Here is a 26,501-nt window from a genome sequence, read left to right as displayed (position 1 = left end):
GTTCCCATCCTGGGAGGAGATGTGACATCCTGACCTTCCCAGAATGTCATTAGTTGAAAGTAAGCCTGACTCCAGGAATCCTGAACCTTGTAAGATAGGAGGAGACTCTGATAAAGAACAAGGTCATACATTGACCCTTGTGGAACAATTGATGCAAATGGGCCTGACAATCACATGGGCAAGACAATACCCATCAGGAAAGCCATCTGTTTCAGACATTTCTGAACTAGCAGAAAACTTGCGTAAAATGCAAATCAACATAATGGTCTCCTTGGCCTTCATGCACTCCCACCCATTAACTGTAACACACTTTACTCTGTAGTAAGTGCTGCCTATCTTCTACATTATATGTCATGCCTGTTGTCTGAATCCCCCCTCCACTTCTGTGTGTAGGCATGCCAGATGTCTCTCCACTTTGTTTTTGAGACAAGTTCTCCCCTGAACTCAGAGTGCACTGATTAGCAGCTAAGAAGGGTCCAGAGGTCCCCTGGCTCTGCCTCCTTCTCCCTGAGTGCTAGAATTACAGAAGCATGCCATCACATCTGGTTTTTAAATGGTTGTTGAGGGCCCATATAAAACTGGGTGTGATAAAAGGGTCAAGAAAAGTGGTCTCATACTTGCATACCAAACACTTTACCAACTAGCCTATAATCACAACCTTTTCTCTGGACTCAGGAGTTGGGGAGCAAAACCAGAGACAAATGCTGTTGAAAAGAATATTCCACTTAGTCTTGCCTGTTTGATTGGTGATATACTTTTCTAATTAGAAATTTAGAAGCAAAAAAAAAAAATAAAAAATAAAAAGGATTGAGCCCTTTCATGACCATCTGAAACAGTGATGGCTGACTTTCCTATAACAAAGGACAAAGAAGAGACAAACATAACAAGTGTATTTGGCCATAATTTTATGCAAATGTGATCCTTCAGATTGAAAATCTTGAGACCCTATATGAACTCTCCATTTTTATGCTTGATAAAGATTGGACAAACCTGTAGATATACCTACATAAAATTTGGCTTTTCTAGAAACAGAATGAGACAGCAAAACCTGTCTAGATTTTGTATCAGCTACTGTATACCATTTCTTTCTCTAAGGTATGTGCAGGATTCTCTGGGATAGGGGATTTAAAGACCATCCTTCAAAATGGGTCTGAGAATATCTTTATGGCCACATGTAAGACAAAAAACAGGAGAAAATTAGAGTAATAGCTTTGAGGTTTTATGGCTTTCTTTTAGGGAAAAGAGTTCTAGTTTGTCTAACCTGACTCAGAGAAGAAAAATCCCATTTTTATGGGGGAGTGGAGTGGAATAGGTGTAAGGAGACTAGAAGAAGATGCCAGCAAGAAATCTTACTTATGCTTGCTCTATGCCTTTCACTCTGGAATACTGTTTTCTGAAATCCAGCAGGATTCACACTCCATACGAATTCTCTCTTCTTCCAACAATGAACAATGGCATGGCTCTCTTCAAAATAACAATAAATATCTTTCTCTTTGGTAGTGAGTCTAATATTACATTATTTATACTGACTTAAAGCTTTATGATATAAGAAAACCAATTATCCAGAACACAATAATGCTCATGGGCTAACATATACCTCTTCAACAATTTAAGCTTCTGCCCATTAATACATTTTCTAAACAACAAAAAAACAAAAAAACAAACAAACAAAAAAAACTCCCAAAAACCAAACCAAACCAAACCAAACCAAACCAAAACAACAACAACAACAACAACAACAACAACAACAACAACAACAACAAAAACGAAGCTTGTAAACCTAGTACAGAACAGAGCTCACTGGTAACCAACCATGAATAAAACTAAGAATTTAAAAAAAAATAATGGATTATGCTATGTTGCTCTAGCTTGACTATGAGCTACTGACTCAGCCTCTGCAATACTCAGCATATAAACATTCATCAGCATACTGCTCTGGAGATAGGGCATAAATCCAAGCATCTTAGGCTTTCTGGACCCTGGAGTCTAGAGTTTGTCTCCTTTCACTTAGACCATATCAAACTGGTAGAAGCTAATGTCACATCTGAGAAGTGTCAGGATATAACAACATGTGCATTGCTATAATCACTTTCCAAGATAGAAATGGAATGAGCTTAGAGTTTAATATGCTTTGAAGACTACATATGGTTTTTGTTTATAGGACAGTATTTTTAAAAAACACCCTTCTTCCTTCCTTCTAAAGTTTTGTCTTTACTAAAAACCACAGAAACTTTCTAGACATGCCATCACATGAGGGAATGTTTTCCATTCATTCAAGATCTGCTTTTGTGATATTTCAAATCTGCAATTGAAAAAAAAATGTGTCCTTTTTCTTTAAAATGTACAGGACTTAAAGCCAGAGTAATTGTTCCATCTGTTTAATTTCTCGTGTGTCCATGTCCTCTTGTCACATACAGTCTTGGAATTCTTCCAGACAGAGGAAAATGTTTAAGTTTTATATATACTGTTTTAACAAATTTAATTACTTTACAGAGATTTGGGAAATACAAAGGATCAAATGACGAGAATAGATGGCAGGGACATGTGAACAGAGCTGAAAGGCCTGATTGCCAATTTATTACAATGTAGAATTGCTTTACTTTTCTTTGGGTCAAATCATATTCCTTCAGGTGGTGTTGCATGTTTGTAACATAGTTAAGATTACCTGAAGGAAATGCAATGATGAAGTTTGTCTGAGCAAATTACTAATGGACTCCCAGGAAAAGGAGGCAGTAACGGTGAATAATTGTCAGCTTTCATTTGTTACTAAATTTACACTCATTCCAGATTAACAGGTAGTTTGGGAAGTTAGTGGAAAAAGAAATTTAAATAGTACACTAAAAACCTAGACTTAGTTTTATCTCATTTTCCATGTAGTTTGTCATGGAGTTTCTTTTATACTGCATTGGGATATTTAGCCTCTTTATCCACCCCCTAAAATGCATGGTGTATCATGTGACAGTTTTGAACTCTATGTGAGCCCTGTGCTGTCAAAAAACAGAGACAGTTGAGAAATTCCTGAACCTCTGTGTTTCAAGCAACTAACCATAAAAGACCACCCTGTCATTACAAAATCTGACAACTGCTTCCAACCCCAGGAAACACACACACACACACACATACACACACATACACACACTACACCTTATACTATTCAGGGTTAAAATCTATTTAGATTCCGTACATGCTACAAGAGGGATAAACCTTAAAACATAAAATTAAATGAAATAAACACAGAAGGATAAAATATTATGTGTCATTCTGCTTATATGGCATTAGTATAATAGGCAAATTATTGAAGATAGAAAGTTCAGGATAAGTTACCTGGGGCTTAAGGGAATTACATAAGGAGTTATTGTTTAATGATCAAAAAGTTTCAGTTTGGGAATGATAAGAAAAGTCTGAAAATGGACACTATTGACGGTTGCCAAACACTGTGAATATACTCAATGACTTTGAATTATAGGCTTAAAATTGGTTAAAATGATAAATTCTAATGTATAATTTGATAGAATGAAAATGAATCAATCAAAAATCATGCTCTATAAAATCAACCAGATGCAAAAGATATATATATATATATATATATATATATATGATGTGACCCCATTTCAGTCAGTACTGCAAAAACTAATCTAGAAAGGTAAAGTATAGCCTTAGGATCGCGATGCAGCTGCTCCTGTTGCATTCATACTCGGGAAACAGAGCAATGAGTAATGGTGTCCAGCTTTCATTTTCTTTGTTTTCTTCTGTGGACTTGTGGACCAAAGCCTGGAGAGTGGTAGAGCAAGCAGCTTTCCTAATCTAGGTAATCCTTCACAGACATGCTTTAAAGTTTATCTCTTTGTGAATTCAAATCTTATCAAGTTGATGGTAAATTTTAAACATTACACTAGCACCAAGACTTTTTTTGAATTCATCAAAACCTCACTATCTTTACTTAGAAAATCATTGTATTAAGCATTATGAGGTTTTAAAATTAGCCAACATACCATCCCTGAGAAGAAGTTTTAGACAGAGTGAAGGAGAAACAGTCACCTAAACAATCTTAACATAAGGCTGACTGACGTCAGTGTCTCTTTAAAGGCATACATGACTCTTTAAAGGCCTGAGCAATGATGCTCCAACAAAAATAAGTCTGTAAAGGAAAGAAATCTTCTTGTTTAATAGAATTAAGACTGCACTTTAAGCTTTGTCTGAAATGATAAACTGGATATAGAGATAAATAAATACTTCAGATAGCAGAAGCAGCAGAAGCACTAAAGGATGAAAACATATGGAAGGTTTGGGAATCACTAAGAAGTGTTGTCTGAGTTTAGAGGCAGCAGTCACCTCTATAACATTATGTTAGTATCATGCAGTGATTTGCATTAACAGTGCTGGAATCTCTCAATGAAACAGCAAAGGTTATGAAATGGAGAGTGATGACATCCAGCTAGATGGGCTAGTATAAAAGCCTGTTTTTCAAAAAAAAAGAAATCATGGCTCACTTAAAAATATGTGGTATCTATCAAAGATATTTAACTCCTTAACAAAGTAACAGGATAACAAAAAAGCTTCAAAGAGAAAAGAAACTCACACATAAACTGTACATAATGCATAGAAAATAGAATGTTGGTGTAAGACTGGTGAATCACACTTAGAGCTAGTTAAGAATGTCCTAATATTATTTGGAAGGGTGACAGCATATTTCTTCTTATTTTACAAGATGTAGGTCATCTTTTAAAAAAAAGTAATCAAAATAATCATAGCTGACATGAATTGAATATGAATACATTAGGCACTGTGTTAGAAACATGTATATTTGTCTATTTTGTTCTCTGAAGCAATATTGGTAGAAAAGGTGTTATCTACATTATAAAAATAAGTAATTGATGATAGAAAATTATTTTGACTTAAATCATTTCATGAGTATGAGACAAAGCTAAGGCATGTTCTAAGTTGTTATGAACTCCTTTTACCTCCATCAAGTATTTGGAGTCAGCAAAGAGTTCTCTATATTAACCATCTCCCTTCAAGGCTGTTTTTGTATGGTGTTTCCTTACATTACACTTTTTTTTCTCTTTACAAACTTTTGTCTAAGGCCTCAAAATGTAACACTGTTATACTGTATACCCGTACTCTTTATATAAGTTAATTTGTTCTATCAATTACATATTGTTACTGGAATCTCAACTAACCTGTCTGCTGAATATCTTCTGTTACTAAAATTTATCTTTTGGTAAAGAAACAACATATGTTTTTGTATGTAAGGGTTAATCTCTAGTGATGGAATACTCAAGAACTGAACTTTTCATTCTTTAGTCTTTTGACATTCCTTTACTATCTCCCCTCTCCCTTCCGCCCCTACCAGACACCCACTCTTGATAGGAATCCCTTTTCCACACTGATGACTTTTGATTTCCTTGTGTCACTTATTTTGTTTAACTAGGAACATCTGTCTGGCTGTTGGATTACAACTATCTATTGGAGCCTGGTAAGACTGCCAGTGGACACACAGCTGAAAGCAATGATCTTCCATTTCCTTGAATCTATCTGTAGGAAATATTTCATCAGTGAGGTATAGGGCCCTGATAGAGCCTCTCCATCCAGCTGTGACTGTTGATAGGCCTGTACTCTACAGACCCAATGCAGTCAACTGTAGGTGCTGAAAATTCATAATTGTCATGGCTGTGTTTTGTCCCCAAGATAGTGTTTTGCAATCCTTCTGTCTCTTTTTTTCTGTTCCTTTGTCTCCAATATTACCTGATCTTTGGAGGAGATGCTATGAATGTCTTTTTTAGGGCTGAACACTAGACAATATCTTATTCTTAGGCCCTTACATAACCGTAACTCTCCATGTTTACTACAGTTAATTGGAAAAGGGGTTTTCTGGTTCAGGCTGAAAATACTAATTATCTATGGCTATAAACACACATATTTAGAAGTTGAATTAATGTTATGCCAGTGTAATTAAATAACAGACATAAGTTACCTGCTACAGCCAATGACCCCAATCCAGATATGGGCTCTTGAGCAGGTTTCCAGTATTCACTATGTATTTGTTCCAGTGGAGTATGCCTCACATCCAGTCAGAAAGTAGTTTGTCTAGAAGGTATCATACTTTATAGGGGTCATGACGGGGTAAGACAATTGATGCCTTTTCTCCCACAGGATGTTTTGGAGCATCTTCAGGCACAATGGAAACTAGCTGGCAGTTTGGAAGCTGGCAGCTCAAGTAACTTAATTTTCTGACTGTTTCCCTTTCTGACAAACTGTCAGTTTAATGTCTTCAGAATCATAGCAGGTAGGTTTAAAGAGAAGAGACAAATTAAAAAAAAAAAAAAAAGACAATGTCTTCCTATTTAGCGCTTGTTGTCAGGGAACTCACTATGTAGACCAAGTCTGGAGTACTGAGATTAAAGATATATACCACCATGTCCACTTTATAACTGTTTTTGTTGTAGTTGTTGTTTTTGTTGGTGGGAATTATCAACAGTTCTAATTTATTTCCCAGTTTCTGTGTCAAAAACATCTTGACCAAATAGCTTAGGGGAGAGAGAATTTATTTTAGCTCCCACTTCTCCATTTCAGATCATCACACCAGGGAACTCAAGGCAGCGAGAACTTAAACTAGCTGGTCATCACATCCATGAGCAAGAGCAGAGAAGTGAATGCATACTCAGCTTGCTTTGAGGCCAGGGTCAAAATTCACAGTGGGTTGGGACTTCCCACATCGATTAATGTAATCAAGGTAATTTCCCACAGGTCAACTGATTAAGTAATCCCCCTTTGAGGATTTCTTTTCCAGGTGAATTTATAGCATATCAGGTCAACAATTAAAACTAACTGGCACGGGTTCCCATCTGTGCCCAGAGCTGATCCTGTGTCACAGTGATCCATACCCAAATTCCTCCTGGAGAGAACTGGTCTCCCAGGTGTACTGACACACAGACTTGCAGGAGGGACAAGCCACAGACAGAGACAACAAGACCAGCTAACATCAGAGATAACCAGATGGCGAGAATCATAGACAACAGAACATAAACAACAGAAACAAAGGCTACTTGGCATCATCAGAACCCAGATATCCCACAACAGTAAGCCCTGGATACCCCACCACAACAGAAAAGCAAGACTCTGATTTAAAAGTCACATCTCATGATGATGATAAAGGACACTAAAAAGGACATAAATAACTCCCTTAAAGAAATACAGGAAAACACAGATAAACAGGTTAAAGTCCTCAAAGAGGAAACACAAAATTCCCTTAAAGAAGTACAGGGAAACACAATCAAACAGGTGAAGCCATTGAACGAAACCATCCAAGATCCAAAAATGGAAATAGAATCAATGAAGAAATCACAAAGGGAGACAACCCTGGAGCTAGAAAATCTAGGAAAGAGATCAGGAGTCAGATGCAAACCTCACCAACAGAATACAATTGATAGAAGAGAGAATCTCAGATGCAAAAAATATCATAGAAAACATTGACACAAGAGTCAAATATGAAAATGAAAATGCAAAAAGCTACTAATCCAAAACATCCAGGAAATCCAGAATACAATGAGAAAAGCAAACATAAGGTTAATAAGTATAGAAGAGAGTGAAGATTCACAACTTAATGGGCTAGTAAATATTTTCAACAAAATTATAGAAGAAAATGTCCTTAATCTAAAGAAAGAGATGCTCATAACTATACAAGAGGCCTATAGAACTCCAAATAGTTTGGAGTAGACAAGAAATTCCTCCTGTCACATAATAGTCAAAACACCAAATGCACAAATCAAAGAAAGAATATTAAAAGCAGTAAGGAAAAAGGGACAAGTAACATATAAAGGCAAACCTATCAGAATTACACCAGACTTCTCACCAGAGACTATGAAAGCTAGAAGGTCCTGGGAAAATGTCATACAGACCCTAAAAGAACACAAATACCAGCCCAGACTACGATACCCAGCAAAACTATCAGAGAAACCAAGATATTACAAGATAAAACCAAATCTACACAATATCTTTCCACAAATCCAGCCCTTCAAAGGATAATAGATGGATAACTCCAACACAAGGAGGGAAACTATACCCTAGAAAAGGCAAGAAATTAATTTTCTTACAACAAATTCAAAAGAAGATAGCCACAGAAATATAAAAATAACATCAAAAAGTAATAATCACTATTCCTTAATGTCTCTTAGCATCCATGTACTCAATTCCTCAATAAAAAGAAGGAATAGCAGACTAGATACATAAACAGGACCCAGAAATTCGCTGCACACAGGAAATGCAGCACCTCGGTATCAAAGACAGACAATACCTCAGAGTAAAGGGATAGAAAATAATTTTCCATGCAAATGGTACCAAGAAACAAGCTGGAGTAGACATTTTAATATTGAACAAAATCAACTTTCAAGCCAAAGTTATCAAAATGTATAAGGAAGGACACTTCATACACATCAAAGGGAAAAATTATCAAGAAGAACTCTCAATTCTGAACATCTATGCTTCAAATGCAAGGGCACACACATTCATAAAGGAGACTTTTCTAAAGCTCAAAGCACACATTTTACCTCACACAATTTCTGGAGACTTCAATGTCCCACTCTCATCAATGAACAGATCATGGAAATAGAAACTGAACAGAGACACAGTGAAACTACAGAAGTTACAGACTAAATGAATTTAACAGATATCTATAGAACATTTCATCCTAAAACAAAGAATATACCTTCTTCTTAGTACCTCATGGTACCTTCTCCAAAATTGACCATATAATCGGTCACAAAACAGGCCTCAACAGACAAACAAAGACTGAAATATTCCCATGCATTCTATGAGATCACCATGGACTAAAGCTGGTCTTCATTACCAACAAAAGTAACAGAAAGCCCACATACACATGGAAGCTGAACAATGCCCTACTCAATGATAACTTGGTCAAGAAATAAAGAAATAAAAAAATAAAGAAATTAAAGACCTTAGAATTTAATGAAAGTGAAGGCAAAACATACCCAAACTTATGGGACACAATGAAAGCAGTGCTAAGAGAAAACTCATAGCTCAGAGTGCCTCCAAAAAGAAACTGGAGAGATCATACACTAGCAGCTTAACAGCATACCTGAAAGCTCTAGGACAAGAAGAAGCAAATACACCCAAGAAGAGTAGAAAATAATCAAACTCAGTATTGAAATCAATCAAATAGAAACAAAAAAGAACTATACAAAGCATCAACAAAACCAGGAGCTGGTTCTTTGAGAAAATCAACAAGATAGACAAACCCTTAGCCAGAATAACCAGAGGGCACAGAGATAGTATCCAAATTAACAAAATCAGAAATGAAAAGGGAGATATAACAACAGAAATTGAGGAAACTCAAAAAAATTATCAGATCCTATGATTAAACATCTATATTTGTACCCAGAGGATTCCCCAGCATGTAATAAGGATACATGCTCTACTATGTTCATAGCAGCCCTATTTATAATTGCCAGATGCTGGAAAGAACCCAGGTATCCCTCAACAGAAGAGTGGATGCAAAAAATGTGGTATATCTACACAATGGAGTACTATTCAGCCATTAGAAACAATGAATTCATGAAATTCTTAGGCAAATGGATGGACCTAGAGAACATCATACTAAGTGAGGTAACCCAGACTCAAAAGGTGAATCATGGTATGCACTCACTAATAAGTGGATGTTAACCTAGAAACCTGGATTACCCAAAACATAATCTACACATCAAATGAGGTACAAGAAGAAAGGAAGAGTGGCCCCTTGTTCTGGAAAGACTCAATGAAGCAGTATTCAGCAAAACCAGAACGGGGAAGTGGAAAGGGGTGGGTGGGAGGACAGGGGGAGAGAAGGGGGCTTATGGGACTTTTTGGGAGTGGGGGGGCTAGGAAAGGGGAAATCATTTGAAATGTAAATAAAAATATACCGAATAAAAAAAATTAAAAAAAATAAATAAAATTATTAACTTTAGAAAAAAAACATCTATATTTGGCAAAACTGGAAAATATAGATGAAATGGACAATTTTCTAGAAAGATACCAAGTACCAAAGTTAAATCAGGATCAGATAAACCATCTAAACTGTCTCATAACTCCTGAAGAAATAGAATCAGGCATTAAAATTCTCCCAACCAAAAAAATTCCAGGACCAGGTGGGCTTAGTGCATAATTCTATCAGATCTTCAAAGAAGACCCAGTATCAATTCTTGTCAAACTATTTCACAAAATAGAAACAGAAAGAACACTACTCAATTCTTTCTATGAAGCCATAATCACACAGTGTATTCTCCCTTGAAGATGGAACGGTTTCTGTCTAATTAGGAACTTGTCACAATTTTCTTTCATAGTGGCCTTCATAAGAGATTTTTTCTTCTTCTATCATGTTTAATGTTCCAAATACATTTTAAAAACTGATTGAGCACATATTATTTTTAGCTTCTACAGATATCATTTATATTTGAAGCATTTAACTATTATAAATTATTTTGATGACATAAAAATGTCAATACTGAGTTGTATATTTTAAAATAAATTTTATTAGCTTAATAAAAAAAAAAAACCTAACCAGCACATCAATCCATCTCCCATTGTATCTTTTCTTTTTCCTCTCTTATTTTCATTGACTTTACAAGGCAATAAAAAACTGAGCTATGCCGATGTACTTTCCCAGAAGCAAACCAATAAAATGTATTTCATAGTATTGTAGAGATAACTTTTGTATTACATAATTTCTTTATTTACATTTCAAATATCCCCTTTCCTCATTACCCTCTGAAACCCCCCTAACCCATCCTCCCTCTCCCTGCTCACCCACCCACCCACTCCCACTTCCCTGTCTGGCATTCCCCTACACTGGGGCATCAAGTCCTCACAGGACCAATGGCCTCTCCTCCCATTGATGTCTGACAAGGCCACCCTCTACTGCATATGAGGCTGGAAATAACTGAGAAATTCAAACAGGCATGGTTCTTGTGTGTTTGTGTGTGAGTAGTCAACATCTTTAAAAAAAAAAAAAAAAACAAATGTTGTGAGACATTTTCACAGAGGACTTTGGAGAACAAACACTCAGACATTCAAGGGACCTTCCTAATGATTTGCTAGCAGTTCAACTGAGAGCCTAAAAAGGAAACTGCCTTTGTTTGCTGGAGGGAAAGCACTTAGGGTGAGGAATGAAAAGAGCAGGCTGTCATTGACAAGGCAGCTGACTGCTTTCATTCTCTTTAAGAGACTGTGATCCTATTTGCAAGGGGAAGGCTGCACACTTGTTCCAGTTTTAAAGTCTTTATATGGGAAACCATGCATCGGGCCTTATTTACACTAAAGATTAAAATAGGTGCAAAATATGACCCTAAAAACAAGTAGAGCTAAGTTTCTACCAAATAGAGATAAAAACAAATACCCTAATGTGGCTAACACAACTTTAAGTCAATTTAATCACACATTTTCTTCCTTTACATGGTCTTAGCTTTACTCACTTGACTTTACAAATTAAGGAATGGATTCTTGGTTTTTTAGACTTGAGTTAGAGAACAAGTCAAATTGGAAGGGGATCTAGCATGATTATGAGGAATTTGTAATAGTAGATATATTTTTCCCATTTCATCGTTCAGGTGACTGTGCTGTGTTCCCAAATGATTAGCTTACTGTTTCACAATATCCTCAAAATACTTTAAATAGGTAAAAATGACATTATTTCTTACAGGAACATAGAACTTTTTGAAGAAAAAGACATTGTTCAATTTTAAAATACCAATACATTAACAACTAAATAATAAAATAAATTAAGATTAGATCCTGTGATCAAATATACTTTTGTATGTAAGATATTCTATTTTGGAATTCTTTCTACTTTCAAGAGATACATATGATTTCTTTTCTACTGTTATCTAGCTATCTCAATGTAAAATATTGAGAAATCTTGTTTTATAGCTGTGTTTACAGTTCTGAACCATCTATTTCTATGAAATGTTTCTTTTTTTGACTCAGGGTCTCCCTTTATCACACAGGCTAGCCTGAAACTCACTATGTAGATTAGACTGGGTAGACTGAAACTTACTAGGTAAATCAGCCTGGCTTCTAACATGATGCAATTCTCTTACCTTTGCCTCCCAAGTATTGGGATTGACGACATAAATCCCTATACCTAGCTAAAACAACACAAACTTAAATTTTAATTGTTAAAAACACCAAAAATTTCCAAACATTTAAGAATGAGAACGCAGAAAGTTGTAACTAAATTCATTTGTTTGTTCAGTAGCCCAGATGAGCAATTATGGAAATAGCCACATAGTCAGACTGGCTTCAAACTCATGATTCTATAGCCACCTAAATGCTAGGGATTTAAACTGTAGAGTGCAGATACAGAGCGATTGAGACTGTGCATTTCGTAACTCATTTGTCTTTTCTCCTATCTTCTTCCTCCTTTTTTTTTTTTGTTAAACTGCTTTAAATACAACTCAAACTTTTTTTTCTATTTTTTTAATTTATTGATATATTTATTTACATTTCAAATGATTTCCCCTTTTCTGGACCCCCGCTCCCCGAAAGTCCCATCAGTCCCCTTCCCTCCCCCTGTTTTCCCACCCAACCCTTCCCACTTCCCTGTTCTGATTTTGCTCTATACTGCTTCACTGAGTCTCTTCAGAACAAGGGGCCACTCCTCCGTTCTTCTTGTACCTCATTTGATGTGTGGATTATGTTTCGGGTATTCCAGTTTTCTAGGTTAATATCCACTTATTAGTGAGTGCATACCATGATTCATCTTTTGAGTCTGGGTTACCTCACTTAGTATGATATTCTCCAGCTCCATCCATTTGCCTAAGAATTTCATGAATTCATTGTTTCTAATGGCTGAATAGTACTCCATTGTGTATATATGCCACGTTTTTTGCATCCACTCTTCTGTTGAGGGATACCTGGGTTCTTTCCAACTTCTGGCAATTATAAATAGGGCTGCTATGAACATAGTAGAGCATGTATCCTTATTACATGGTGGGGAATCCTCTGGATACATGCTCCACTATGTTCATATCTGCCTTATTCTTTTTAATTCGATATAATTTATTTACATTTCAAATGATTTCCCCGTTTCTAACCCCCCACTCCCTGAAAGTCCCGTAAGCCCCCTTCTCTTCCCCTGTCCTCCCACCCACCCCTTCCCACTTCCCTGTTCTGGTTGTACCTTATACTGCTTCACTGAGTCTCTTCAGAACAAGGGGCCACTCCTCCGTTCTTCTTGTACCTCATTTGATGTGTGGATTATGTTTTGGGTATTCCAGTTTTCTAGGTTAATATCCACTTATTAGTGAGTGCATACCATGATTCACCTTTTGAGTCTGGGTTACCTCACTTAGTATGATGTTCTCTAGGTCCATCCATTTGCCTAAGAATTTCATGAATTCATTGTTTCTGATGGCTGAATAGTACTCCATTGTTTTGTGTTTTTATGGGATTCTAGAGTGTATGGACAAATGGGCCTTTATGTCATTATCTGTTTCTTGTACATTTTCTTGGGCTCCTTTTTTTCTCTTTATTTGTTTTGTTTTATTTTGTGTGTTAGTTTTGGTTTTATTTTATTTTATTATTATCACTTAGAAGCCTGTTTATTTTCTAAGAAGAAATAGAAAGGGAGAAGATTCAGATGAGAGGGAACGTGGGGTGGGGAGGAACTGAGGAATATGAGGGAGGATAAACTATAATCAAAACATTATGTATAAAACAAATATATTTTCAAAAAGAGGAAAATAATAAAAATCTTTTAAAAGGCTGAGCAAGCCATGATGAACAAGCCAGTAAGCAGCATTCTTCCAGGACCTCTGCATCAGTTCCTGCTGCCAGGCTCCTGCCCTGCTTGAGTTCTTGCCTTTCTTCAATGATGAACAGTGACATGAAAGTGTAATCCTAATAAACTCTTTCCTTCCTAATAGTGTTTGATCATGTATAAATGTAGCTTTTATTCACCAGATGTAATTTTCATCTCATAGCCTTCCTACTGAATAAACTCACCCTTTCTCTTCTTTCTGAACTGGGATTTCTTAGTTCAACTCAGATGTTTTGGCTCAAAACTCTTCTCCAGGCTGACTGATTCAGTCTGGCTTCTCTCAGCTTCTCACTGAATTGGTCTGCTTGGCCTCAAACTAACTGGCAATTTGTTCTAATTCTCTGGCTCCTCTTCATATTCTTTTGTCAACTGCCTCTCTGACCTGCAGTGAACTGAATGACTTCAGGAACAAACTCAACTGCATTGCACTCACTGCAATGAATCCCAACTGATGGACTGATTAAACTCCCAACTCACTGACTCCTGATTGACTAAACTCCCAACTCACTAAACTGAACTAACTTGTAAACTGACTGCACCAAATTGAACTCTGAACTGAACTGAACTCTTTCTCCCTCACTACTATTAAGTAGTTTTCCTTTCCTCTCTGTCCTCATGGGAGGTGGGCATATCCTATATCTGACTCATTCTGTCAATATGTCTGTCCCTCAATTAGAGTTCATTGTTTGGGAGTAAAGGTGTGTGGTGTGTCTGCAATCCAGCCAGATAATGTCTTTGGATGTGATTCCCTTGCCAGAGCAGCCATGTTGCTGGGTTAAAATTCTTCTACAATCATGGTGTTTTGTTATACAGTTATCCAATGACAAAAGATTAACCCTGAAAATATACATATAAGCAATATTATATATACTGAACAGATTGCATTTATATATTTAGAGATATATACATAGTAGCCTTTTTGACTCTTTCTATGTCATATTTATTCTATTACCTTTTCCCTGCTTCCTCCATGCCTTCCCTCTGCTCTCATAGTTATCCTTCCAGTTCCAGGACTGATACCCCCACCTATATACATGTCTATAAACTTTAAAAGCTACAATTCACATGTGAGAGAGGACATATAGTATGTCTCTTAGCCCTACTACACTCAATATAATATTATTCAGTTCTATCCATTTTCTTGAAAATTTCATAAATAAATAAATAAATAAATAAATAAATAAATAAATAAATAAATTCCATTCTGTAGACTATATTCATTGCCTGTTCATCTGTTGAGGAATAAATACTAGGCTGCTTTTGTTTTTTTTTTTTTTGGTATTGTAAATAGAACGACAATAAACAAGGACAATTGCAGTATGATGAAGAATGTTAGATTATAGACTTCTAGCACCCCTAGCTAACCTTCTCTCCCAAAAATCAGGGCATGCAATCATATTGTGCCTTTGGAGAAATAGCTGAATGGTGCCTGCTATGGCAGAACACTTAGGCCTCAATGTATGTAGAAGGAAGGAAGCCTAGTTCTTTGCTCTTGCAACTTCAAGATGAGCTATTTTCCTACCTAATAGCTGTCTCCATGCCCGTTGCTCTTGGGAAACTAATGTAGGTATTAGTAATATTGTTTATTATAGAAGAACTAGAAATAGTATCTCAGTATGGCTTCTATTTGCATTTCATATGAATCATTTATTTATTTATTTATTTATTTATTTATTTATTTATTTATTCGACATATTTTTATTTACATTTCAAATGATTTCCCCTTTCTGGCTCCCCACTTCCCGAAAGTCCCATAAGCTCTCTTCCCTCCCCCTCTTCCCCCATCCACCCCTTCCCACTTCCCTGTTCTGGTATTCCCCTATACTGCTGCACTGAGACTTTCCAGAACCAGGGACCACTCCTTCATTCTTCTTGGACATCATTTAATATGTGGATTATGTCTTGGGTATTCAAAGTTTCTAGGCTAATATCCACTTATTAGTGAGTGTATACCATGATTGATCTTTTTGAGACTGGGCTGCCTCACTTAGTATGATGTTCTCCAGCTCCATCCATTTGTCTAAGAATTTCATGAATTCATTGTTTCTAATGGCTGAATTAGAAATGTGGTATATTTTGTGTAAATATACCACATTTTTTTCCATTCCTCCATTGAGGGACACCTGGGTTCTTTCCAGCTTCTGGCTATTATAAATAGGGCTGCTATGAACATAGTGGAGCATGTGTCCTTATTGCATGCTGGGGAATCCTCTGGGTATATGTCCAGGAGAGGTATAGCAGGGTCCTCGAGAAGTGTCATGCCAAGATTTCTGAGGAACCTCCAGACTGATTTCCAAAGTGGTTGTACTATCTTGTAATTCCACCAGCATTGGAGGAGTGTTCCTCTTCCTCTACATCCTCACCAACACCTGCTGTCTCCTGAGTTTTTAACCTTAGCCATTCTGACTGGTGTGAGGTGAAATCTCAGGGTTGTTTTGATTTGCATTTCCCTAATGACCAATGATATTGAACATTGCCTACACACCTTTTTATGTGCTTATTGAACATCTAATGCCTCTAGAATAATGCTTGTATTTACCTAATTTTCATTGTTATTATACTTTTATTATTTATTAATAATAGCCATTTAAAAGTTTTCCCTGGACTAGTCTGTCACTAATCTCTATTAGATACTTGAGAGATTAGCACCAATTCACTTTCTTTGGTTACACACTATGTTTTCCTCTTGATGAAGTACTTTTCCCCCCACAATATACTGCTTCAATGAGTTTATACTAATCCAATTTTTCCATAGAGGGGCATATAAATAAAACAGTCTAGTCTAACTAAATACTCTTTCCCATATACTCATATCATCTGAGTCTTGCTATTCCTGTCTACAGGATTTGCCTCTCCTGACACACACACACACACACACACACACACAATTTCTTGTTAATTTCTTGGTTTCTGCGATAGCTATAGGATACATACTCACACACAGACATACATACACATATTTTCATATCTGAGTATTTGGAGCTGGGATCTAAAGATGAGAGATGATGTAGTGCTTGTCTTTCTGGGTCTGAATTATCTCACTTAATATGATCATTTCTAGTTACATCCATTAACCTGCAGAGTTCATGACTTCATTGTTTCTTTGCAGCTGAATAGTATTCCATAATGTATATATGCACCATATTTTCATTATCTATCAGTTGAAGGACATTTAACGTTTAATTTGTTTCCATTTCCTGCTATTGTAACTAGAGCAGCATGACTATGACTGAGAAAATATCTATTAAAGTAGCATGTTGAGTCTTTTGGAAATATGGCCTTTTCTAGTTTTTAATATTATATTTTATAAGAAATCTTCAGTATATGTATAAAACATATATTGGATTCATTTGCACATATATGTCAAGTACTTACACATAACAGCTCCTCTTCTAGGCTATTTAATGGAGCCCTTCTAGGTGATGATATTTAAATAAGGAGTCACTGAAAGATAATTTGGTTATGAAGGCAATGTTCTAATGAATTAAATGAGTGATCTCATAAACCAAGTGCAGACAAAAAGAGACTTGAAAGACTTCTTTCACTTGATCTGAAATATGAGGTCACAACAAACCTGGCTATTCTTGGCCTAAGAAATGAATCCCCAAAAGACATTGACTCTGTCTATAGCTTGATCTTGGACTTTGCAGTCTCTAGAGCTACAGGAAAACTGGCATTTTTGTAGTCTTACAGCCATCAAATGTGCTAATAGAATTTGTTTAGAAGAGAAGAGTTAAACAGAAGAACTAGGGGAAAAGCATATAATTGAAAAAAATCAGGGCTAGTGTAACATTTGCCTAACATTCAGGGTCAAAATGTAATAATAATAAAAAGAGATGATTTAGCTAAAGATGGAAAGATCAGATAATAAGGAACAATTTTGCAGTGAAACGATTTTTATTAGATAATTTGAATTCATTATGCAGCTTCAAAATACTTTTCCCCCCGGGAAACCTTTTCTTTCATTTGAATTAATTACATTTACTTTTTAAAATGACACCCAAGAAATTTCCAGTTTTGTACATAAGTTGCCCCGGATCTCTATGATCTCTCTCTGCTTCCACATGAAGCACCAAGAATAAAAGACACAAACCACTATAAGACTTTATTTAAAGGTACGGAATATGGACTTTTGAAATAATAGAATGGTAAGATCCCTGGATTTTCATTTATCCTCTCACACACATGCTGAACAGGGTCTAAAAGAAACATGCAACTCATAAATCATAACCAATGCAGGTAAATTAAGATTCAAGTTCATGCCAAGGAGTTGGAGAAATGGTGACCCAAAACAGAGAATTTTTCTGATAATGATTTCTCCACTATTAACAACAGTAGCAGCAGCAACCCCCACCCCCAAAGCCTCACTGAGGTTGAAAAGGATCTTGTTTCTCCCATTCTTTATTCACCCCAAAGAATTCTCCCATTCTCTGAGTTGGGATTGGAGGAATGGAGTAAAGCAAAATGCATTTAATATTCCAGGATATTCCAGGGAAATGCCAGTGGGTTATTGTGAGGAATGTAGTTATTGTGAGAGCTATCTTGTTAATATGGAATGAAATGTATTAGCTATTGCTTGCTTGTTTGTTGGCAAACTTACCTTTATAAGAGAAGGGTTTATTATGACAAAAAAGGTATGCTAGCAAGAGCATGGGTCAGCTGGTCACATTGTGTCCACAGTAAAGAAGTACAGAGAGATGAGTGCAGATGCTTAATGCGTTCTCTCTTTTATTCAGTCTGGAACTCAGCCCACTCATTTAACCCATGGGATGGTCCTGCTGAAAGAATGGGCTTCCCTTTCCCAATCAAACCTCTCTGGAAACACTCTCCTAAATACATCAAAAGGTTTATCTTCTCTGGGATTCTTTATCTATTCAGATTCTAGTGTGAACTCTAATATTTCATACAGCATGGTATTAACTGTGCATAGAAACACCGGAAAGAGTTTAGTATAGAAAACTATTTGGTATCACATAGTCAAGTTTAATTTTAGCATTTTCAGATTTTAGGTAGTGATCAAATCGGGACATCATGTGATCTGGATGTTGTATTTTAGATACTTTTACATATACATAGCAATAGAGTTGGACATAGGGGAGTGGTAACAAAATTCCTATGAAGAATATTGATAGGAATTTAACAGAATGTTTTGTTCAACAAGTCTCAAGTGAGTCTCAAGTTCTCGGAAAAATGTGAGATATCAGACAGAGCCACTTGACAAAGTAAATATTAAGGAATAGAGAAAGCAGGTTGATGTTTGTAATGAGAGGATTCCATGGGGATGGTGAGAGCCTCTCTTTTTTAGTGTCTTTATTTTCTCTTCAACCCAAAGCTGAGTCTCCTTATGACTGACTGGGTGGCATTATATCAGCAGAGGCAATACATGTCTCCCTAGCGCCTGAGGAATATTAAAGAACCTTTGCTTCAGCTAAAGGAGCTCTCACCAGCCTCCCAGTACTTCTTAATTTCTGTGAGAGTTTCTCCAAGCAATCGTTAAAAAAACAAAACAAAACAAACACACAATGCCTACAATGAAAAACTGGACATAAAACTAGGAGTATGTTGGTATGCTTGTCTTTTGCTGAGAGCTTTCCTGCTTGTAAGGCTTGTTGACATTGGGAAAACTTGAACTTGGTTGCTGTAGGTAGACATTTAGGTTGTGATAGGGAAGTTAGCTGGAAAGTTATGTAGGATGTTATGCTTCTAGAAGCTAGTGAAAGTGAGGAGAGAGAATCTAGGTCAAGGAAAGGACAGAGAGGGACTCAGAGATAGAATGGTGTAAATTGCTAGACAGATGGCAGAGAATTTTTGTGAGTATGAAAGATATTTTCAGTGCTTGCTGAGAAGGCTTTGCTCTTAAGAGTGCTTGTTGCTCTTGAAGATACTGAAATCCAGTTTCCCACATTCTGTGTAGCTCAGAGCCACTTTTTTTTTGTTTTAAATATTTTTATTTTCTATATTCTTTGTTTACATTCCAAATGATTTCCCCTTTCCCGGATCCCCCCTCCCCATATATCCCATAAACCTTCTTCACTCCATCCCTTCTCCAATCACCTCCCTCCATTTTCTCTGTCCTTATATTCCCTTCCAATGCTAGATCAATTCTTTCCAGGATCAGGACCCTCTCCATACTTCTTCATGGGCGTCATTTGTTAATGCAATTTGTGCCTTGGGTATTCAGGGCTTCTGGGCTAATTAATATCCACTTATCAGTGACTGCATTCCATGTGTATTCTTTTGTGACTGGGTTACCTCACTTAGGATGATATTTTCCAGATCAAACCATTTGCCTAAAAATTTTGTGAATTCGTTGTTTCTAATTGCTGAGTAGTATTCCATTGTGTAAATATACCACATTTTCTGTATCCATTCCTCCTTTGAGGGGCATCTGGGTTCTTTCCAGCTTCTGGCTATTATAAATAAGGCTGCTATGAACATAATGGAGCATGTGTCTTTATTGCATGCCGGGGAATCCTTTGGGTATATGCCCAGGAGAGGTATAGCAGGGTCCTCCAGAAGTCTCATGTCCAGTTTTCTGAGGAACCTCCAGACTGATTTCCAAAGTGGTTGCACCATCTTACAATCCCACCAGCAGTGGAGGAGTGTTCCTCTTTCTCCACATCCTCGCCAACACCTGCTGCCTCCTGAGTTTTTGACCTTAGCCATTCTGACTGGTGTAAGGTGAAATCTCAGGGTTGTTTTGATTTGCATTTCCCTAATGACTAATGATGTTGAGCACTTCTTAAGGTGCCTCAGAGCCACTTATAACTCTATGTCCAGAAGGTCTGACTTCTTCTTCTAACCTACATGGTATATGAACATAAATGCATATACACAAATACACACAAAAATAAAATTAGTCTCTGGAGAGATATTCTGGTGCTTATATTTGTTTGATCTTTTTGAACAGAAAACTGGGTAAAAATTAAATGAAGCTCATAACTTACCTTAGAATTTATAAAATGAAAACTATAGATTAGCCAGAAAACATTTTTTGTTTTTATTTTTTCCTTTTATTGAAAATGTATTTTGTTTCTCACTATATATTCTGATTACAGATTTTTCTTACTATTCTTCTTCCAGACCTCTCCAGCTCCCCTTCCATACAGTTCCACTCCTTTTCTGTCTCTTATTACAAAACTAAAAGGATTTGAAAAGATAATAGTAAAATATAATAAATAGTAAAATATAATAAATAGGCAATAGAGAAAAAAACTAACATACCAAAATAGGACAAAACAAATAAAGAGAAGAGCCAAGAAAAAACACAACACACAAATATTGACACAGAAATAGCACTCATTCACACATGCAGGAATCCTATAAAAACACAAAACTGGAAGCATCTATATATCTCCATAATATCTATCTGTCTGTCATTCATCTATCTGTCTATCTATCTATCTATCTATCTATCTATCTATCTATCTATCTATCTACCTATCTATATGTATCTATCTGTCTTTTCTGTTTATATTTATCTATCTATCCATCTATCTACCTACATATTTATTTATCTCTCTACCTATGTATCCATCTAGAGGACCTGTAGGGTAAAGAGACAGAAAAATAATAAAAATAAAAATAAGCGAAAATTAAAAATACATATAAAATAAATTTAAATTAAATTAAAATTGAAAAAATAAAAAGTTTAAAAAAAGATTTAAAAAGGCTTGATATGGCATTATGAGACAATGAACATCTAAAGACACCAGTTCCTTTTGAGGAAACTGTTTTCATTTGCCTGTTGTCATCAATTAGAGATAGCTTCTGGGTTAGGGATAGGGTTGTGTGTTCATTTCTCCTTTTAGGACCTTATCTGGTGTAAGCCCATGCAGGCCCTGTGCATGATCTCCATCTTTGCAAATACATATGTGTGTTGGTCTTGTTGATTTAGAGGGCCTTGTTTCCTTGCTGCCCTTCACCCCCAACCCTCTCTTCCTCCTTTCACCCTTTCTGAACTCCTCTTCTGCAGGGTGCCCTGAGATGAGGAATTTGATGGAGACATCCTATCAGAGCTGAGTGTTTCAAGGTCTCTCTCACTCTGCACAAGGTCTGTCTGTGATTCTCTTGGTATTGTCCCCATCTGCTGCAGAAGGGAACTTCTCTGATGATGTCTGCATAAGACACTGACCTATGAGTAAAGCAGAATGTCATTAGGAGTAAATTGATTGCTACATTCACTCAGTAGAACAGTAGTTTTTGGGTTTACCGTAGGTCCCAGGGCTTAGTCTAAGGTTCTTAATTACCTAAACGGCACCAAACAGGTAAACAAACAAACACATGTTTTAATTGATTTAACAATGAGACAAAAGGGGATTGAGGACAAGTTAAATTTTATTTTATTTTTATTGGATATTTTCTTTATTTACATTTCAAATGTTATCCCCTTTCCTGGTTTCCCCCAGAAAACCACTATCTCATCACCCCTCTCTCTGCTTCTATGAGGCTGCTCACCCACCCACCCACTTCCTCCTCCCCACCCTGGCTTTCCCCTATACTGGGGCATGAAACCTTCATAGCACCCATGGTCTCTCCTCTCATTGATGTCTGACAAGGCCATCCTCTGTTACATATGTGACTGGAGCCATGGGTTCCTCCATCCTCTTTGGCTGGTGGTTTAGTCCCTGGGAGCTCTGGGGGTCTGGTTGGTTTATATTGTTGTTCTTCCTATGGAGGTTGCAAACTCCTTCAACTCCTTCAGTCCTTTCTCTAACTCCTCCATCAGAGACCCCATGCTCAGTACAATGGTCACTTCTGTGTTTGTCAGGCTCTGGTAGAGCCTCTCAGGAGACAGCTATATCAGGCTCCTATTCTGAGCTTCTTCACTTATCAGTGAGTACAGACCACGTGTATTCTTTTGTGATTGGGTTACCTCTCTCAGGATGATATTTTCTAGTTCCACCCATTTGCCTACAAATTTCATGAAGTCATTGTTTTTAATACATGATATTCGAAAATACTCTAGAGAATGTATTTGCTTCATTCAATTATGTGAAGGAGTTTAATGAGTGACAGGCAGGTAGGTACCTTGATAGAAAGGTAACAGGCAGGTTTTAATTGCAGCTGCACAATCTGGAAAGCTATACTGTTTTTTTTTCTTCCCTTTACTAGTGAGCAGATAGATGTTTATTTTTGCTGTAGAATTTGACTGAAGTTATTTTTTTTTAAATTGGATACTAACATTAGATTAAAAAAACTGTTTATTTGGTCTAAGAGTTTCTGTTTATGTGTTAGTTTTCAGTCTTAAGAATTCTATAGTCATTAGTGCTTTCTACACACTTGGCTACCTTCCCTGAAGGCAACAGCCTTGCTTCCAGGGGCTATTTAGACTCCAGTCTTTTACTTTGTTACCTCTTGGCCCAAAGCCCCATTAGCTCATGTGTACTCTTGCCTCTAAGCTCTTGACAAATCAGGCAAGTGTCTAGTCCATTCCTGGAATACAGTTTAGTTGGTCTAGTCCTTCCTGTGTGCTTTACCACCTGACACTCCTCATCCTGAATAAACAGTTCAATGGCCTATTGGCTTTGTCATTGTTTGCTCGCCTGGGAAGGAAAGATTTTTAACAGCTTCTACTGACGCAAAACTGAGCTGTCCCTAACTTCCTATACCACCAGACAAAGCCGAAGGATACATATCCCTCCACAGTCCTTGAAGTAGAGATATGGCAAGCAGCTGGAGTCAAAGATGAAGGACAGATTAGAGGAACTGAAGAATCACATTAACCACAGAAGATTCTCTTCGGAGTTGGATGACACCTTGATGTTTGACAACGATGCTTTTGAAAAGACTGAAACAAACACCATAGAACTGTTTTTACAGGAAGTGGCTGAGCTGTACCTGGCACTGACAGAGTTAGAAGGGCTATCTCAGTTAATAGACAAGAAACAGCAAGGTGTCTTGTGTTGTACCACAGAGGAGAGTGTGTTTAAGGAGAAGAATGAATTGAACATCATAAAGACCTCCTTTGCTAGCCAAGCCCGACTCATCCAGCCTCAGCTAAGCACCATCCAGCATGAATTGGCTGCAGACTGTAAGTACTGGCGGGCTGAGCACCGCATTCGTCAGAGCCAGCTCTCTTTTCTCCTTAGTCATTACCGTGGCATCATCAGCCACCACTATGCCTGTGAGACTCAGAATATGGTCAGACTGAAAGAGAAGATGGCGAGACAGGCTGAACTAGCTGGGGTGAAGCTCCAGGAAGAAGACCTGGAGAAACTGGTGACTAACCCTGTGCCTCCTCAAATTGTGGGTCGTGATCTAGATATTTTGAAGGCAAAGCAGGGCCTGGCTTTGGCTGAAGTACGTAACCAGCAGCTGCTGGATCTGGAGTGCCAGATCAGTGAATTGCATACCATCTTCTTCCAAGTAGAAACGTTCATCTCAGGACAGCAAGAGTTGCTGGATAGCATTGAGTACAACATTTTGCACACCCAGGACTATGTTGAACAGTCCAATGAGACAGTGAAGAAAGCCCTTAAATATAAGCGTCAATCACGCTTTTTGATGGTGCTATCAACTGTTGCAGGTCTTTGTGCCTGTTGTACTTGCTTGTCCTGTATCACTGGGCCTGTACATTGAGCAGGAAATATGTATTCTGGTGTAGTGAGTAATTGCTGAAGAACAAAGATATTGTTTTGGTACATAACTTTAAGGTTAGCATTGCAAATAAATGGGTGGCAATATCTGTGCTGACAAATGTAGTATGACTTGACTGTTTCTTCAAAGGCAGCAAGGAATAAATAGGCTATTTGACTGTGATTTACTCATTGTTGTGCACTTTGTTACGTTAGAAATACTGTTGCTGAGGAATTAGTGTTTTCTTCATTTTCTTTTACAGCTTCTTGCTTTAGGTTCCAGAATGATTAGTGCTTTATGAAAATATGTACATTCCCTTCTAAAGGTGTGGCAAACTGAAAGAATGGGGAATATTATACTGCCTTACTTTCTATTGCTATTATTAAGACACCATAGGCAAGGCAACTTATAAAGCATTTACTTTTAATTTGGAACCAGTGACTTTAGAGGACTAAAGTCATGACCATCATAGTCATCATGGTAAGGATCAAGACAGCATGCAGATAGGGAAGCATGAACAGTTGCTGAGAGTTCACATCTAGAGACACCACTGTACAGTAGAAAGAGCTAATTTGGAATGGCTGGGCTTTTCAAACCTCACAGTCCACCCTCAGTGACACACCTCCTCAAACATGGCCATAACTCCTAATCCTTCTCAAACTGTTTCACTAAATGGGGACCAAGTACTTAAATGGCTTTATGGGGTCATTCTCATTCAAACCACTGCACACACCCAAACTTCAACATAGTATTTAAGGCATACCAGATGGTGAAGTGGGATGCAAAGGATGCCAGAAAGAGGAAGATTGCAAAATTTGGTTAAAGGAGTATCACTAATTTGAGTTGAGAGATTGGATGATGGTAGACAGGATATTGAGGGAAAAAAAAAACTCCAGAAAAGCAGAGCACAAGATTTTTTGAGTGTTCTGTGTACAGATGAGAACACAGGAATACCAAAAGCAGAAATGAAGCTTGATCTAGAGTCTATCCACTGTCCTTAGCTCTATTGCCATCACACTATTTTTATTCTGAGGAGAAACTTCCCTAGTTTGTCCTTCCTGGAGCTTATCATTTAGTAATAAGTAAAAACTCATGGTAATAATATGCATGGAAGAAAAGATGGAGTTCTGGGCCAGAGAAATTTCTGTGATGTAGACAGAAGCAGGCCCTGATTAGAGGAATTCATACTCCATGATCAGCATAAGGTTTAAGAATACTCTGCTTCAGTTACTCACGAGTGACTTAGGACCATGCATGAGTTGTCAACAAACTCAGGAGTTTTTTTTTCCTGATTTAAATAAATGATATATACATCAAAAATAATTGATTTTTGGTTTCTAAGAAGCATTTCTTTATAATAGTTTCTAAAAAGAAAAGAAAATTATGCCTTTGCATCTTCCTGATTCAGGAGCAGCAGAGCCTGTAACCAGAACTCTTGAATGACCTTTTAAAAGTGTTACTAATCAAGAGAGTGCTGTCATCAGTGTTTTTTTATTAGTTCAGTTAATGTCACTCATGTTGCATAAAGAAATTCATATTCTTTATGGAGAAGGTTCTGATTAAATTAGAACAGTTTCATCAATCCCTTTAAAAAGGAAAATTAAATGGTATGTGAATTCAATGTGTATGAGTCTCTTTAAAGGATCATAAATATCTTTGGACAGACATTGTACAGTTTTGCAATACTTGTTGCAATACTTCATGCACTTGTTGACAGGTGCCTTTCATTCAATTTTTAAAAATTGGAGCTGACTAATTAGATAATTTTCTCCTAAATTATGAAGGTAACCTTTCCAGAAATCACAATCTTTCTTATTACTGTTTTCCAAGACAACCTCTACCATCAGAAATATCAAGAAATTGATATTTGTATATGCTTACATTATTTACACTAGAATGAATATATTTAAACTCATTATAATATATTTCCTTGCTTTATGTGTGTGTATTTAGCCATGAAATATGAAAGAATTAATGAGATGCTAATTAGTTGGAATACTAAGTGTCATTTTTTAAATTTTCTATATTCTTTGTTTACATTCCAAATGCTTCTCCATTTCCCAGTTCCCCCTTCCCCAAATGTCCAATAAGCCCTCTTCTCTCCACCCATTCTCCA

At 36.9% G+C, this 26,501-nt stretch overlaps 1 protein-coding gene across 1 annotated transcript; it reads left to right on the top strand.

Moving 5' to 3' along the window:
- Nucleotides 1-23,494: 23,494 nt before the first annotated feature.
- LOC127674536 (syntaxin-3-like) lies at nucleotides 23,495-24,388 on the top strand. Its single transcript, XM_052170271.1, has one exon. The coding sequence runs from the start codon at nucleotides 23,495-23,497 to the stop codon at nucleotides 24,386-24,388; it is 894 nt and encodes a 297-aa protein (XP_052026231.1).
- Nucleotides 24,389-26,501: the final 2,113 nt, after the last annotated feature.

Source organism: Apodemus sylvaticus, chromosome X, assembly GCF_947179515.1.
Source record: "Apodemus sylvaticus chromosome X, mApoSyl1.1, whole genome shotgun sequence".
Lineage (NCBI taxonomy): Eukaryota > Metazoa > Chordata > Mammalia > Rodentia > Muridae > Apodemus > Apodemus sylvaticus.
This window is presented reverse-complemented; position numbering and strand designations above follow the sequence as displayed.